General features: G+C 38.2%; 1 protein-coding gene and 1 pseudogene across 6 annotated transcripts in view; one reads left to right on the forward strand and one right to left on the reverse strand.

Moving 5' to 3' along the window:
• ANKHD1 (ankyrin repeat and KH domain containing 1) overlaps positions 1 to 14355 on the reverse strand; it is a 134419-nt gene that overhangs the window by 77524 nt on the left and 42540 nt on the right. For all 6 annotated transcript variants that reach the window (XM_086702572.1, XM_086702556.1, XM_086702547.1 and 3 more), the window contains exon 7: positions 13529 to 13623. In XM_086702572.1, the coding sequence (XP_086558698.1) occupies positions 13529 to 13623 (95 nt within the window). The remainder of the gene's footprint in view (positions 1 to 13528; positions 13624 to 14355) is intronic.
• Positions 12125 to 13180, forward strand: LOC112860410 (large ribosomal subunit protein eL8-like; annotated as a pseudogene).

Genomic DNA, 14355 nt, shown 5'->3' on the forward strand with positions numbered 1-14355 from the left:
CAAATCAAATATAGATGATTTTTAAAAAGGGGCAATTAATGATATATTAAAGAAAGGGGAGAAAACGAATAAAAAATAAATTGCAGGGGTGCCTGGATGACTCAGTCGGTTAAGTGTCTGGCTCTTGGTTTCAGCTCAGGTCATGATCTCACGCTTTTGTGAGTTTGAGCCCCACGTCGGGATCTGTGTTGGCAGCAGAAGCCTGCTTGGGATTCTCTCTCTCTTGCTCTCTCTCTGCCCCTTCCCCACTTGTGCTGTTTCTCTCAAAATAAACTTTAAAAAAATAATAAATTTCAACAAAGAATCAGAATATAAGAACACCACATCAATAATAATTATTATATATTTTTTTTTAATTTTTTTTTCAACGTTTATTTATTTTTGGGACAGAGAGAGACAGAGCATGAACGGGGGAGGGGCAGAGAGAGAGGGAGACACAGAATCGGAAACAGGCTCCAGGCTCTGAGCCATCAGCCCAGAGCCCGACGCGGGGCTCGAACTCCCGGACCGCGAGATCGTGACCTGGCTGAAGTCGGACGCTTAACCGACTGCGCCACCCAGGCGCCCCAATAATTATTATATTTTTAAGTAAGCTTCATATCCAGCACGGAGCTCAACGGCTTGCACTCATGACCTTGAGATCAAGACCTGAGCTGAGATCATGAGTCTGACACTTAACCAACTGAGCCACCCAGGTGCCCCTCATTAAATGTAAATGGTCTAAACAAACCAATTAAAATACTAAGACTGACAGAGTGGATTACAAAACATGACCTAAAAATACACTGTCTGCAAAAAAAATCACTTCAGCATAACAATATAGGCATATCAAACATATCAAAGATTGAAAGGAAAGGGCAAAAACATTTATCAATGGAAAATAAGAGTAGCTATAATAATATCAGGAGCCATATTAACAAATTAGACCTCAGAACAAAGATTACCAGAGAAAAACTTCACATAATGATCAAAGTGCAATCATGAAAAAGACAAACAGCAATTCTGAAAATGTGTATGTACCAAACAACAGAGCTCCAGCATGTGAAAAAAAAGAACCAATGAAATGAAACACACAAATCCATAAGTACAAGTACAGATGAAGATTATAACACACCTCTCTCAACAATTGTTAGAAAAACTAGACACACACACACAAAAAATGTGGAATTCTACCATCAATCAATAGGATCTAATTGATATTTATACAACACTCCACCCCAACCAGCAAAATATACATTGTCCTCAAATGCACAGGGAATATATGTCCACATCTTCGCTATGAAGCAAACTTCAAACATTTTTAAAAACTAAAATAATATAGAATGTACTTTCTGATCACAATGGAACCAAACTAGAAATCAGTAACAGAAAGATAACAGGAAAATCTTCAGATGTTTGGAAACTAAATACACATCAAAATAACCTATGAGTCACAGAGTAAGTCTCAAGTGGAATAAAAAAAAAATACATGGAACTGAATGAAAACAAAATACAACATATTAAAATTTATAAGACACAGCTAAAGTAGTGCTGAGAGGGAAACTTATACCTCAAAGTGCATAAAATTAGAAGAGCAGAAAAAAAAAAAACATAACCTAAGCTCACATTTTATTTATTTTTATATTTATTTTTTTTAATATATGAAATTTATTGTCAAATTGGTTTCCATACAACACCCAGTGCTCATCCCAAAAGGTGCCCTCTTCAATGCCCACCACCTACCCATCCCTCCCTCCCACCTCCCCATCAACCTTCAGTTTGTTCTCAGTTTTTAAGAGTCTCTTATGCTTTGGCTCTCTCCCACTCTAACCTCATTTTTTTTTCCCCTTCCCCTCCCCCATGGGTTTCTGTTAAGTTTCTCAGGATCCACATAAGAGTGAAAACATATGGTATCTTTCTCTGTATGGCTTATTTCACTTAGCATTACACTCTCCAGTTCCATCCACGTTGCTACAAAGGGCCATATTTCATTCTTTCTCATTGCCACGTAGTACTCCATTGCGTATATAAACCACAATTTCTGTATCCATTCGTCAGTTGATGGACATTTAGGCTTTTCCCACAATTTGGCTATTGTTGACAGTGCTGCTATAAACATTGGGGTACAAGTGCCCCTATGCATCAGTACTCCTGTATCCCTCGGGTAAATGTCTAGCAGCGCTACTGCTGGGTCATAGGGTAGGTCTATTTTTAATTTTTTGAGGCACCTCCACACTGTTTTCCAGAGTGGCTGCACCAGTTTGCATTCCCACCGACAGTGCAAGAGGGTTCCCGTTTCTCCACATCCTCTCCAGCATCTATAGTCTCCTGATTTGTTCATTTTGGCCACTCTGACTGGGGTGAGGTGATATCTGAGTGTGGTTTTGATTTGTATTTCCCTGATGAGGAGCCACGTTGAGCATCTTTTCATGTGCCTGTTGGCCATCCGGATATCTTCTTTAGAGAAGTGTCTATTCATGTTTTCTGCCAATTTCTTCACTGGATTATTTGTTTTTTGGGTGTGGAGTTTGGTGAGCTCTTTATAGATTTTGGATACTAGCCCTTCGTCCGATATGTCATTGGCAAATATCTTTTCCCATTCCGTTGGTTGCCTTTTAATTTTGTTGATTGTTTCCTTTGCTGTGCAGAAGCTTTTTATCTTCATGAGGCCCCAATAGTTCATTTTTGCTTTTAACTCCCTTGCTTTTGGGGATGTGTCAAGTAAGAAATTGCTGTGGCTGAGGTCAGAGAGGTCTTTTCCTGCTTTCTCCTCTAGTGTTTTGATGGTTTCCTGTCTCACATTCAGGTCCTTTATCCATTTTGAGTTTATTTTTGTGAATGGTATAAGAAAGTGGTCTAGTTTCATTCTTCTGCATGTTTAAGCACACATTTTAAAAGCCTACAGGGTGCCTGGGTGGCTCAGTCGGTTAAGCATCTGACTTCAGCTCAGGTCATGATCTCACAGTTTCTAGGTTTGAGCCCCGTGTTGGGCTCTGTGCTGACAGCTCAGAGCCTGGAGCCTGCTTCAGATTCTGTGTCTCCCTCTCTCTCTCTGCCCCTCCCTGGCTCACACTGTCTCTCTCTCTCTCAAAAATAAATAAACATTTAAAAAAAATTCAAAAGCCTAGAAAAAGAAGAGCAAAATGTATCTAGAGCAAGCAGATGGAAGGAAATTCTAGAGAATAGATTGGAATTATACTCAATGATGAAAAACTGAAAGCTTTCCCCCTAAGATCAGGAATAAGACAAGGATGTCCACTCTCACCAATTTTATTCAACATAGTACTAAAGGTCCTACCCACAGCAATCAGACAACAATAAGGAAATACAATTTTGTATCCAAATTGGTAAAGAAGAAGTAAAACTTTCACTGTTTGCAGATGTCATGATACTACATATAGAAAACCCTAAAGACTCCACCAAAAAACTACTGGAACTGATAAAATGAATTCAGTAAGGTCACAGGATACAAAATCAATGTACAGAAATCCATTGCATTTTTATACACTAATAATGAAGCAACAGAAAGAGAAATTAAGAAAGCAAACCTATTAATAATTGTACCCAAAATAATAAAATACCTAGGAATAAATCTAATCAAGGGGATGAAAGACCTATCCTCTGAAAACTATAAAACACTAACTGATGACAGAAATTTAAGACAACACAAATAAATGGAAAGACGTTCCAGGCTCATGGACTTGAAGAACAATTATTGTTAAAAAGCCCATATGACCCAAAGCAATCTACAGATTTAATGCAATCCCTATCAAAATACCAATGGCATTTTTTTCACAGAACTTGAATAAATAATCCTAAAATTTGTATGGAACTACAAAGGACCCCAAATAGCCAAACAATCTTGAAAAAGAAATACAAAGCTGGAGGTGTCACAAAGTTATACTACAAAGTTATACTACAAAGCTGTATTAATGAAAACAGTATGGTATGGGAACAAAAATAGACACAAAGATCAATGGCAAACCTGCAATTATACAATCAATTGATCTTCTGCAAAAGAGGCAAGAATATGCCATGGGAAAAAGACAGTTTAAAAAAATTTTTTTTTAATTTAATTTATTTTTTATTTTCTAAAATTCACATCCAAATTAGTTAGCATATAGTGAAACAATGAGTTCAGGAGTAGATTCCTCAATGCCCCTTACCCATTTAGCCCATCACCCCTCCCACAACCCCTCCAGTAACCCTCAGTTTGTTCTCCATTATTTATGAGTCTCTTCTGTTTTGTCCCCCTCCCTGTTTTTATATTGTTTTTGCTTCCCTTCCCTTATGTTCATCTGTTTTGTCTCTTAAAGTCCTCATATGAGTGAAGTCATATGATTTTTGTCTTTCTCTGACTAATTTCACTTAGTATAAACCCTCCAGTTCCATCCACGTAGTTACAAAGGGCAAGATTTCATTCTTTTTGATTGCTGAGTAATACTCTATTATATAGATATACCACATCTTCTTTATCCATTCGTCCATCGATGGACATCTGGGCTCTTTCCATGCTTTGGCTATTGTTGATAGTGCTGCTATAAACATGGGGGTGCATGTATCCCTTTGAAACAGCACACCTGTATCCCTTGGATAAATGCCTAGTAGTGCAATTGCTGGGTCATGGGATAGTTTTATTTTAGTTTTTTGAGGAACCTCCATACTGTTTTCCAGAGTGGCTGCACCAGCTTGCATTCCCACCAACAATGCAAAAGAGATCCTCTTTCTGTGCATCCTCACCAACATCTGTTGTTGCCTGAGTTGTTAATGTTAGTCATTATGACAGGTGTAAGGTGGTATCTCATTGTGGTTTTGATTTGTATTTCTCTGATGGTGAGTGACGTTGAGCATTTTTTCATGTGTCGGTTGGCCATCTGAATGTCTTCTTTGGAGAAGGGTCTATTAATGTCTTTTGCCCATTTCTTCAGTGGATTATTTGTTTTTTGGGTGTTGAGTTTGATATGTTCTTTATAGATTTTGGATACTAACTCTATCTGATGTCATTTGCAAATATCTTCTCCCATTCTGTTGGTTGCCTTTTAGTTTTGTTTTTTTTTTTTTAACGTTTATTTATTTTTGAGACAGGGAGAGACAGAGCATGAACAGGGGAGGGTCAGAGAGAGGGAGACACAGAATCTGAAGCAGGCTCCAGGCTCTGAGCTTTCAGCACAGAGCCCGACGCAGGGCTAGAACTCACGGACCGCGAGATCATGACCTGAGCCAAAGTCGGACGCTTAACCGACTGAGCCACCCAGTCGCCCCATTGCCTTTTAGTTTTGCTGATTGTTTCCTTTGCTGTACAGAAGCTTTTTATTTTGATGAGGTCTCAGTAGTTCATTTTTGCTTTTGTTTCCCTTGCCTCCAGAGACGTGGTAAGAAGTTGCTGTGGCCAAGATCAAAGAGGTTTTTGCCTACTTTCTCCTCGAGGATTTTGATGGTCTTACAGTGAGGTCTTTCATCCATTTTGAGTTTATTTTTGTGTATGGTGTAAGAAAGTGGTCCAGCTTCATTATTCTGCATGTCACTATCCAGTTTTCTCAGCACCACTTGCTGAAGAGACTGTTTTTATTCCATTGGATATTCTTTCCTGCTTTGTCAAAGATTAGTTGGTCATATGTTTGTGGGTCCATTTCTGGGTTCTCCATTCTGTTCCATTGATCTGAGTGTCTGTTCTTGTGCCAGTACCATACTGTCTTGATGATTACAGCTTTGTAGTATAGCTTGAAGTCTGGGATTGTGATGCCTCCTGGTTTGGTTTTCTTTTTCAAGATTGCTTTGGCTATTCGGGGTCTTTTCTGGTTCCATACAAATTTTAGGATTATTTGTTCTAGCTCTGTGAAGAATGCTGGTGCTGTTTTGATAGAATTGCATTGAATATGTAGATTGCTTTGGGTAGTATCGACATTTTAACAATATTTGTTCTTCCTATCCAGGAACATGGAATCTTTTTCCATTTTTTTTGTGTCTTCTTGAATTTCTTTCATAAGCTTTCTATAGTTTTCAGCACATAGATTTTTCACCTCTTTGGTTAGATTTATTCCTAGGTATTTTATGGTTTTTTGTGCAACTGTAAATGGGATTGATTCCTTGACTTCTCCTTCTGTCGCTTCATTGTTGGTGTATAAGAATACAACCGATTTCTGTGGGTTGATTTTATATCCTGCAACTTTGCTGAATTCATGAATCAATTCTAGCAGTTTTCTGGTGGAATCTTTTGGGTTTTCCATATAGAGTATCATGTCATCTGCGAAGAGTGAAAGTTTGACCTCCTCCTGGCCGATTTGGATGCCTTTTTGTTTCTTTGTGTTGTCTGATTGCAGAGGCTAAGATTTCCAATACTATGTTGAAGAAAAAAGACAGGTTCTTAACAAATGGTGTTAGGGAAGGGGCACCTGAGTGGCTCGGTTGGTTGAGCGTCTGACTTCGGCTTAGGTCATGATCTCGCGTTTTGTGGGTTTGAATCCCGCATCAGGCTCTGTGCTGACAGCTCAGAGCCTGGAGCCTGCTTCAGATTCTGCGTCTCCCTCTCCCTCTGCACCCCGCCCCCCACTCTGTCTCTCTCTCCTTCAAAAATAAATAAACATTAAAAAAAATTTTTTTAATCATGTTAGGAAAACTGGACAGTTACATGCAAAAGAATGAAATGGGACTACTTTCTCACACAATACATAAAAATAAATTTAAAGTGAATAAAAGACAAAAGACCTAAATGTGAGACATGAAATCATAAAAATCCTAGAAAAGAGAACAGGCAGTAGTTTCTGTGACATTGGCTATAGCAACATTTTTCTAGATATGTCTCTTGAGCCAACGGAAATAAAAGCAAAAATAAACTAATTGGGACTATCTCAAAATAAAAAGCATCTGTACAACAAAGGAAACAATCAAGACAACTAAAAGACAACCTACTGAATGGGAGAGAATATTTGCAAATTTCATATGCAATAAAGTGTTAGTATCAAAATATATAAAGAACGTTTACAATTGAACACCCAAAAAAACAAATAACCAAACTAAAAATGAGCAGAAGACAAATAGATATTTCTCCAAAGATATACTGATTGCCAACAGACTCATGAAAAGGTGCTCAACATTACTGAAATGCAAATCAAAGCTACAAAGAGATACCACCTCACACCCATCAGAATGGCTAACATCAACAACACAATAAACAGCAAGTGTTGGCAAGGATGTAGAGAAAAAGGACCCCTCATGCACTATTTGGAGGGAAAGCAAACTGGTGTAGCCACTGTGGCAAAGAGTATGTAGGTTCCTCAAAAAATTAAAAATAGAACTACCCCACGATTTGTACTACTGGATATTTATCCAAAGCATACAAAAACATTAATTCAAAAAGATATATGCACTCCTGTTTTTATTGCAGCATTATTTACACTAACCAAATTATGGAAGTGGTCTAAGTGTCCATCAATAGATGAATGGACAAATAAATGGTACATATATACGATGGAATATTATTCAACCATAAAAAAGAATGAAATCTTGACATTTGCAACAACATAGATGGAGCTAGAGAATCCACTCATGTGAGGAATTTAAGAAACAAAACAAATGAACAAAGGGGAAAAAAAAGAGAGAGACAAACCAAGAAATAGACTCTTAACTGCAAAGAACAAACTGATGGTTACCAGAGGGGAAGAGGAGTGGGGAGAGCATGGGTGAAAAGGTGATGGGGATTAAAGAGTACACTCACCATGATACACACTAGTACACAACTGCTGAATTACTTTATTGTACACCCAAAACTAATCTAACGCTGTATGTTAAATATACTGGAATTAAAATAAAAATAAAAACTTAAAAAATTTTTTTAAAAATTACACAAACTAGAAATGAATTAAAGTAACTGAAAAAAGACTAAACTCAAAACTGGCAGAAGGAAGGAAATAATAAAGGTTAGAGCAGAATAAATGAGAAAGAGAATAGAAAAAGAGAGAAAAGTCAAAGGGGGCACCTGGGTGGCTCAGTAGGTTGAATGTCTGACTTCAGTGCAGGTAATGATCTCACGGATTGTGAGTTTGAGCCCTGTGTTTGGCTCTGTGCTAACAGCTCAGAGCCTGGAGCCTGCTTCAGATTTTGTATCTCCCTCTCTCTCTGCCCCTCCCCTGCTTGTACTCAGTCTCTCTCTTTAATAAACATTAAAAAAAAAAAACAACAACAATTTAAAGGAACCCTGAAAACAATCTTGAAAAAGAAGAATAAAGCAGGAGGAGGATTCACACTTCCTGATTTCAAAACATGTACACACCTATAATAAATACAACATTTGGTATGGGAATAAAGACAGACACCTAGACAAAAGGAAGAAAGTTAAGATTCCAGAAATAAACCCTTGCATATATGGCTAAATGATTTTTGACAAGGATGTTAAAACCATTCAATTAGGAAAGGTCAGGTTTTTTTCAAATAAATGATGCTGGGAAAACTATACATCCACATGCAAAAGAATGAAGCTGGACCATTACCTGACACCATACACAAAAATTAACTCAAAAGGGATAAAAAACCTACAACTATAAAACTCTTCGAAGAAAACATAGGACAAAACTTCATGACATGGGATTTGGCAATGATTTTTTGGATATAATACCAAAGGCACAGGCAGCAAAAAAAAAAAAAACAAACAAATTGGATTTCATTAAACTAAAAACTTTTACATACAGGGGCGCCTGGGTGGCTCAGTCATTTAAGTGTCTGACTCTTCATTTCAGCTCAGGTCAGGATCTCACAGTTCCTAGGATTGAGCCCTGCATCGGGCTCTGCACTGTCAGCAGAGTGTGATTGGGGTTCTCTCTCCCCCTCTCTGCCCCTTCCCCACTGTCTCTCTCTCAAAATAAATAAATAAACTTTAAAATAAATAAATAATAAAAACTTTTATATAAAAGGGCACTATTCAACAGAGTAAAAAGGCAACCAACAGAATAGGAGAAAATACTTGGGTATATTTATAATGGGTTTAAGAGATTAATATCCAAAATATATAAGGAAATTCTAAAACTCAAAAACAAAAAACCAACCTAATTCAAGAACAGTAAAAGGATCTGAATAGACATTTCAACAAAGAAGATACTCAAATGGCCAATAAGCACATGAAAAGATGATCTACATCACGATCATTAGAGAAATGCACATTAAAACCACAATGGGATACCACCACACAACCACACAACCATTAGGATGGCTGCTATCAAAAAAAATCCCCAGAAAATAACAAGTGTTAGTGAGAATATGGAGAAATTGGAACCTCTGTACACTGTAGAAATATAAAACTGGTAAAACCGCTGTGGAAAAACAGTAAGTGGTAATTCCTCAAAAAATTAAAAACAGAAATACCATATGATCAAGCAATACCACTCCTACGTATATACCCAAAAGAACTGAAAGCAGGGACTTGATCAGATACTTACTTGTACAGGTATGTTCAAAGCAGTATTATACACAGTAACTAAAGCACGGAAGCAACCCAAGTGTCCACCACAGGATGAATGAATAAGCAAAATATGTTATATACATAAAATGAAACATTATGCAACCTTAAAAAAAAGTAAGGAAATTCTGACACATGCTACAATTTGGATAAATCTTGAGAAAAATATGACAAGTGAAATAAGGCAGTCAAAAAAAGACAAATCCTGTAAGATTCCTCTTTTTTTAATTAATTACAGTAAAACCTTGGATTTTGAGTAACTTGTTCTGCGAGTTGGTTCCACAAGAGAAGCAAACATTTCTAATCAATTTTAACTTGATAAACGAGCGATGTCTTGCAATACGAGTGGTACGTAATGCTGAACATCACATGATCAAACTGAGTCAATGGTTCTCCCTCTCCCTTTCTCACTTGCTTGCTGCTGGACTGTGGGTGATCATCTCTCATGCTCAGATGCTTGGGCTCAAGCCACGGTATTTGGCAGAAAACAGTGATTTTTCAGAGCACAAGAAAGTGCCCACAACTGGCACAAGTGTATTTTTTGTCACTTCAAAGCACCTATGGACAGTCCTTTGCTTTTCCATTCAAGAGGAAGTTTAGGAATGCTTTGCTTCATTCCAGGTCAGGCTGCCTGCAGATAGATATAGACCCTTTCCTGTGCTGTCTTATTGCCAGTTACATTAAATACAGCATACGACAAGAGTTTATTAATACTGTACTATAGTCAACAGCCATGGGAGCATATAAAATGGACCCCATGCAGAAATAGGTTGAAAAGAAAGGTGTTAAGAATAAAGAGGTGATTACAGTGGAAGTTAAGAAGGAAATCATCAAGAAGTACAAATGAGGTATGTGAGTGGCCGAGAATGCAAGATTTTATAAGTCTACATTTGCATCTCGTCTGCAGAGGAGGAGAAAAAGCAGAGGAATCCCTCACTTGAAATGAGATTAGGGAGCTGTATAAAATGTGGGAAACTGCAAAATTTTGTAGAAAAGTACCACCCATACAAGGCTGTAGCAGTGTGAGCGATGAATCTGTTTAATGACAATGCAAAGTCACATTTCCAGGAAATCCTCAAAATGAGGCAAAACTAAGTGTCATTGAGTAGGTTACTTGTTAAAGTTGCATGAAAAGAAAAAGATTCCACTGAGCAAATAGACAGCAGTGATTCCATTAGTGATAGTGAAAGTCGTCCTACACAATAACCCTCCTCTCTCATCTCCCTCACACCAGCCATGAATGTTTTCAAAGGGAAGTGCAGGTTAATTTGTTTATCTTTCTTTATATTTTGTATTTTATTTAATGTTTTTTATTATATTACTGTATTGCAATTATTTTTATGTGAATATTTTTCGGTTGTGGAACGAATCATCTGAGTTTCCCTTATTTCTTACAGGGAAATTTGCTTCGATATACAAGTGCTGTGGATTATAAGCATGATTCTGGAATGAATTATACTCACAAACCAAGGTTTTACTATAATTACGTTTATGATTACTCTTTCATTTTTTATTGTAGAGAGAGAGAAAGAGCAGGAGAGGGGCAGAGAGAGGGAGAGAGAATCTTAAGTAGGCTCCGTGCTCAATGCAGAGCCTGATGCAGGGCTAAATCTCACAACCCTGAGATCATGACGTGAGCCAAAATCAAGGGTCAGACACTTTAACCAATTGAGCCACCCAGGTGCCCTGTATGATTAGTCTTCAGCAAGATAATTAGAGTAGCCAAAATCATAGACAAAAAATAGAATGGTGATTGCCAGGGGCTAGGGAAAGCAGGGAATGGGAAATTGTTATTGAATGAGTACAGGATTTCAGGTTTTTTTTTTAAACTTTTTTTTTTAACATTTATTTATTTTTGAGACAGACAGAGAGCATGAACAGGTGAGGGTCAGAGAAAGAGGGAGACACAGAATCCGAAACAGGCTCCAGGCTCCAAGCTGTCAGCACAGAGCCCAAGGCGGGGCTCGAACCCAAGGACCACGAGATCATGACCTAAGCCGAAGTCGGACGCCCAACCGACTGAGCCACCCAGGCGCCCCAGGATTTCAGTTTTACAAGATGAAAAGAGTTATGAAGATGGACAATGGTGATGGTTACATAACATTATTAATGTATTTAATACCACTGAACTGTACACTTAACAAAAAGGCTACGATGGGGGAGGCAGCTGGCTGGCTCAGTTGTTAGAAATGCAATTCTTGATTTTGGGGTTGTGAGTTTGAGCCCCATGTTGGGTGTAGTGATTACTTAAAAATAAAATATTTATTTATTTTAATAAAATCTTTTAAAAATGGCTAAGATGGTAAATTTTATGTTATGTGTCTTTTTAATTTTTTTAACGTTTATTCATTTTTGAGAGACAGAAAGAGACAGAGCACAAGCAGGGGAGGAGCAGAGAGAGAAGGAGACACAGAATCTGAAGCAGGCTCCAGGCTCTGAGCTGTCAGCTCAGAGCCCAATGCAGGGCTCGAACTCACTGACTGCAAGATCATGACCTGAGCTGAAGTCGGTCGCCCAACCGACTGAGCCACCCAGGTGCCCCTGTTATGTGTCTTTTAACACAAAAACAAAAAAAAAAAGGGGGGGGGGGGAATAAGTCTATCGGTGTGTTGGAAATGACAGAGCCAAGCCTGCCTTTTGTAGTGCTTCCTACATTGACAGATTTCCGATTAAAGTTAAACAAGTCTCCTCCAGCCATCCAAGATGCCAAAAGGAAACAAGGTTACAGGGAGGAAGGTGGCTCTGGCTCCTGCTGCAATGAAGAAGCAGGAGGCCAAAAAGGTGGTCAATTCCACCTGAGAAAAGGTCCAAGAATTTTGGCATCAGACAGGATATCCAGCCCAAAAGGAACCTTACCTGCTTTGTCAAATGGCCCCACTACATCCACCTATAGTGGCAAAGGGCTATAAACTCTATGAACATGTAAAAGTGCCTCCCGAGGGCACCTGAATGGCTCATTTGGTTGCGCATCCAACTCTTGGTTTCGGCTCAGGTAATGATCTCAGAGTTTGTGGGTTCAAGCCTGGCGTCAGGCTCCATACTGTGAGCATGGAGCCTGCTTGGGATTCTGCCTCTCTCTCTGCTAATCCCCTGCTCATGCACGCACACTCTCTCAAAATAAATAATAAATAAACTTTAAAAGTGCCTTCCGCACAAAAAATAAAAATAAAATAAAAGTGCCTCCTGCAATTAACCAGTTCACCCAGGCTCTATACCACCAAACAGCTACTCAACTGCTTAAGCTGGCCCATAAATACAGAACAGAGACACAGCAAGAGAAGAAGGAGAGACTGTTGACCTGGTCTGAGAAGAAAGCTGCAGGGAAAGAGGATGTCCCCAGTAAGAGGCCACCTGTCCTTCAAGCTGGGGTTAATACTATCACCACCTCAATAGAAAATAAGAAGGTTCACTTGGTAGTAACTGCACATGATGTGGATCCCACTGAGCTGATTGACTTCCTACATGTCCTGTGTCTTAAGATGGGGGTTCCCTACTGCTTTATCAAGGGGAAGGCCCAGATTGGGGTTTCTGGCCCACGGAAAGACCGGTACCACTGTTGACTTCACACAGCTTAACTTGGAAGACAAAGAAGCTCTGCCTAAGCTGGTGGAAGCTATCAGAACCAATTACAACGACAGATATGATGAGATCCACTATCACTGGGGAAGCAACATACAGGGTCCAAAGTCAGTGGTTTGCATTGCCAAGTTGGAAAAAGGAAAGGCTAAATAACTGTCCACCAAACTGGGCTAAGTGTATGCTGTTGAATTTTCTGTACATAAAAGTAATAAAAAGTTCTCTTCTGGGGTACCTGGGTGGCTCAGTCGGTTAAGCATCCTACTTCAGCTCAGATCCTGATCTCACAGTTCCTGAGTTTGAGCCCCACATCGGGCTCTCTGCTGTTGGAGTCAAGCCCGCTTCAGATCCTCCGTCTGCCTTGCTCTCTGCCCCTCACCCACTCACACTCTATCTCTCTCTCAAAAATAAATAAACATTAAAAAAAGTTCTCTTCCAAAACAAACAAAACAAAAACAAAAACATTGTTAAACAAAACATTGTTTTTCAATAATGTTGTTTCAAGTGAGTGCAATTTAAAATTACCATGCAAGCCTCCATTAAGGCAGTGTGCATCTCATCTGTTTTGTGCTCTTGATCTGCACCAGCGTCAAGTAGAAAGCGAACCATATCCAGATGGCCTTAAAGAAAAGAACACAAATTTTAAAATTGTATTTCTAAAGAACTGAGTATTAATTTAATATGTAAGAATTAAAATGAGGAATCATTTTCTTTCAGGTATCTATACAAAAGTTTATAAGAGAATTAATTTTTCATTCAATAAAGCAATGACACTTTTACAAAGCCAATCCAAACTAATAAGCAGGCTCTCGTCAAGGTATCTAGGTTTTAAAGATTGAATTAGTTCAAAGCACATAATTCAAGTTAAATAAAACAATAATACTATTATATATTCTATTATAAACTACTTATCAAACTATCAAATCAAAACACCGAAATCAAATCAAATGCCAGGTAAAGTATGTTTGCATCATATTTTTCATAAAAACAGCATTAACATAATGACCATAAACTCACTGTGGAAATGAACAGGCATAGAATAATCCTTTCAAAATAATTTCAACCCTCTGGATACATTTAATATATAAAAAGCCTTAATAGTCAGCAAGAAAAAGACAAACACTCCAGTAGAAAAATGGATGAAGGACATGAAATGGTTATTAAAAAAGAAAAGCAAATGATTACTAAACTGAAAAAAAAAAATTAAACCTTCCTATTAAACAAATGCAAATTAAAATGAGACACCATTTTCTATTATCAAAATGGCAAATATTAAAAAGAATGATAATACCCAGTGTTGGTGAGGGTGTAGGGTGGGATAAAGGGCACTCTCAAACACTGCTGGTGGGAGT

Source organism: Puma concolor, chromosome A1 (assembly GCF_028749965.1).
Source record: "Puma concolor isolate L17-30 chromosome A1, mPumCon1.1.hap2, whole genome shotgun sequence".
In the NCBI taxonomy this organism is placed as follows: Eukaryota; Metazoa; Chordata; class Mammalia; order Carnivora; family Felidae; genus Puma; species Puma concolor.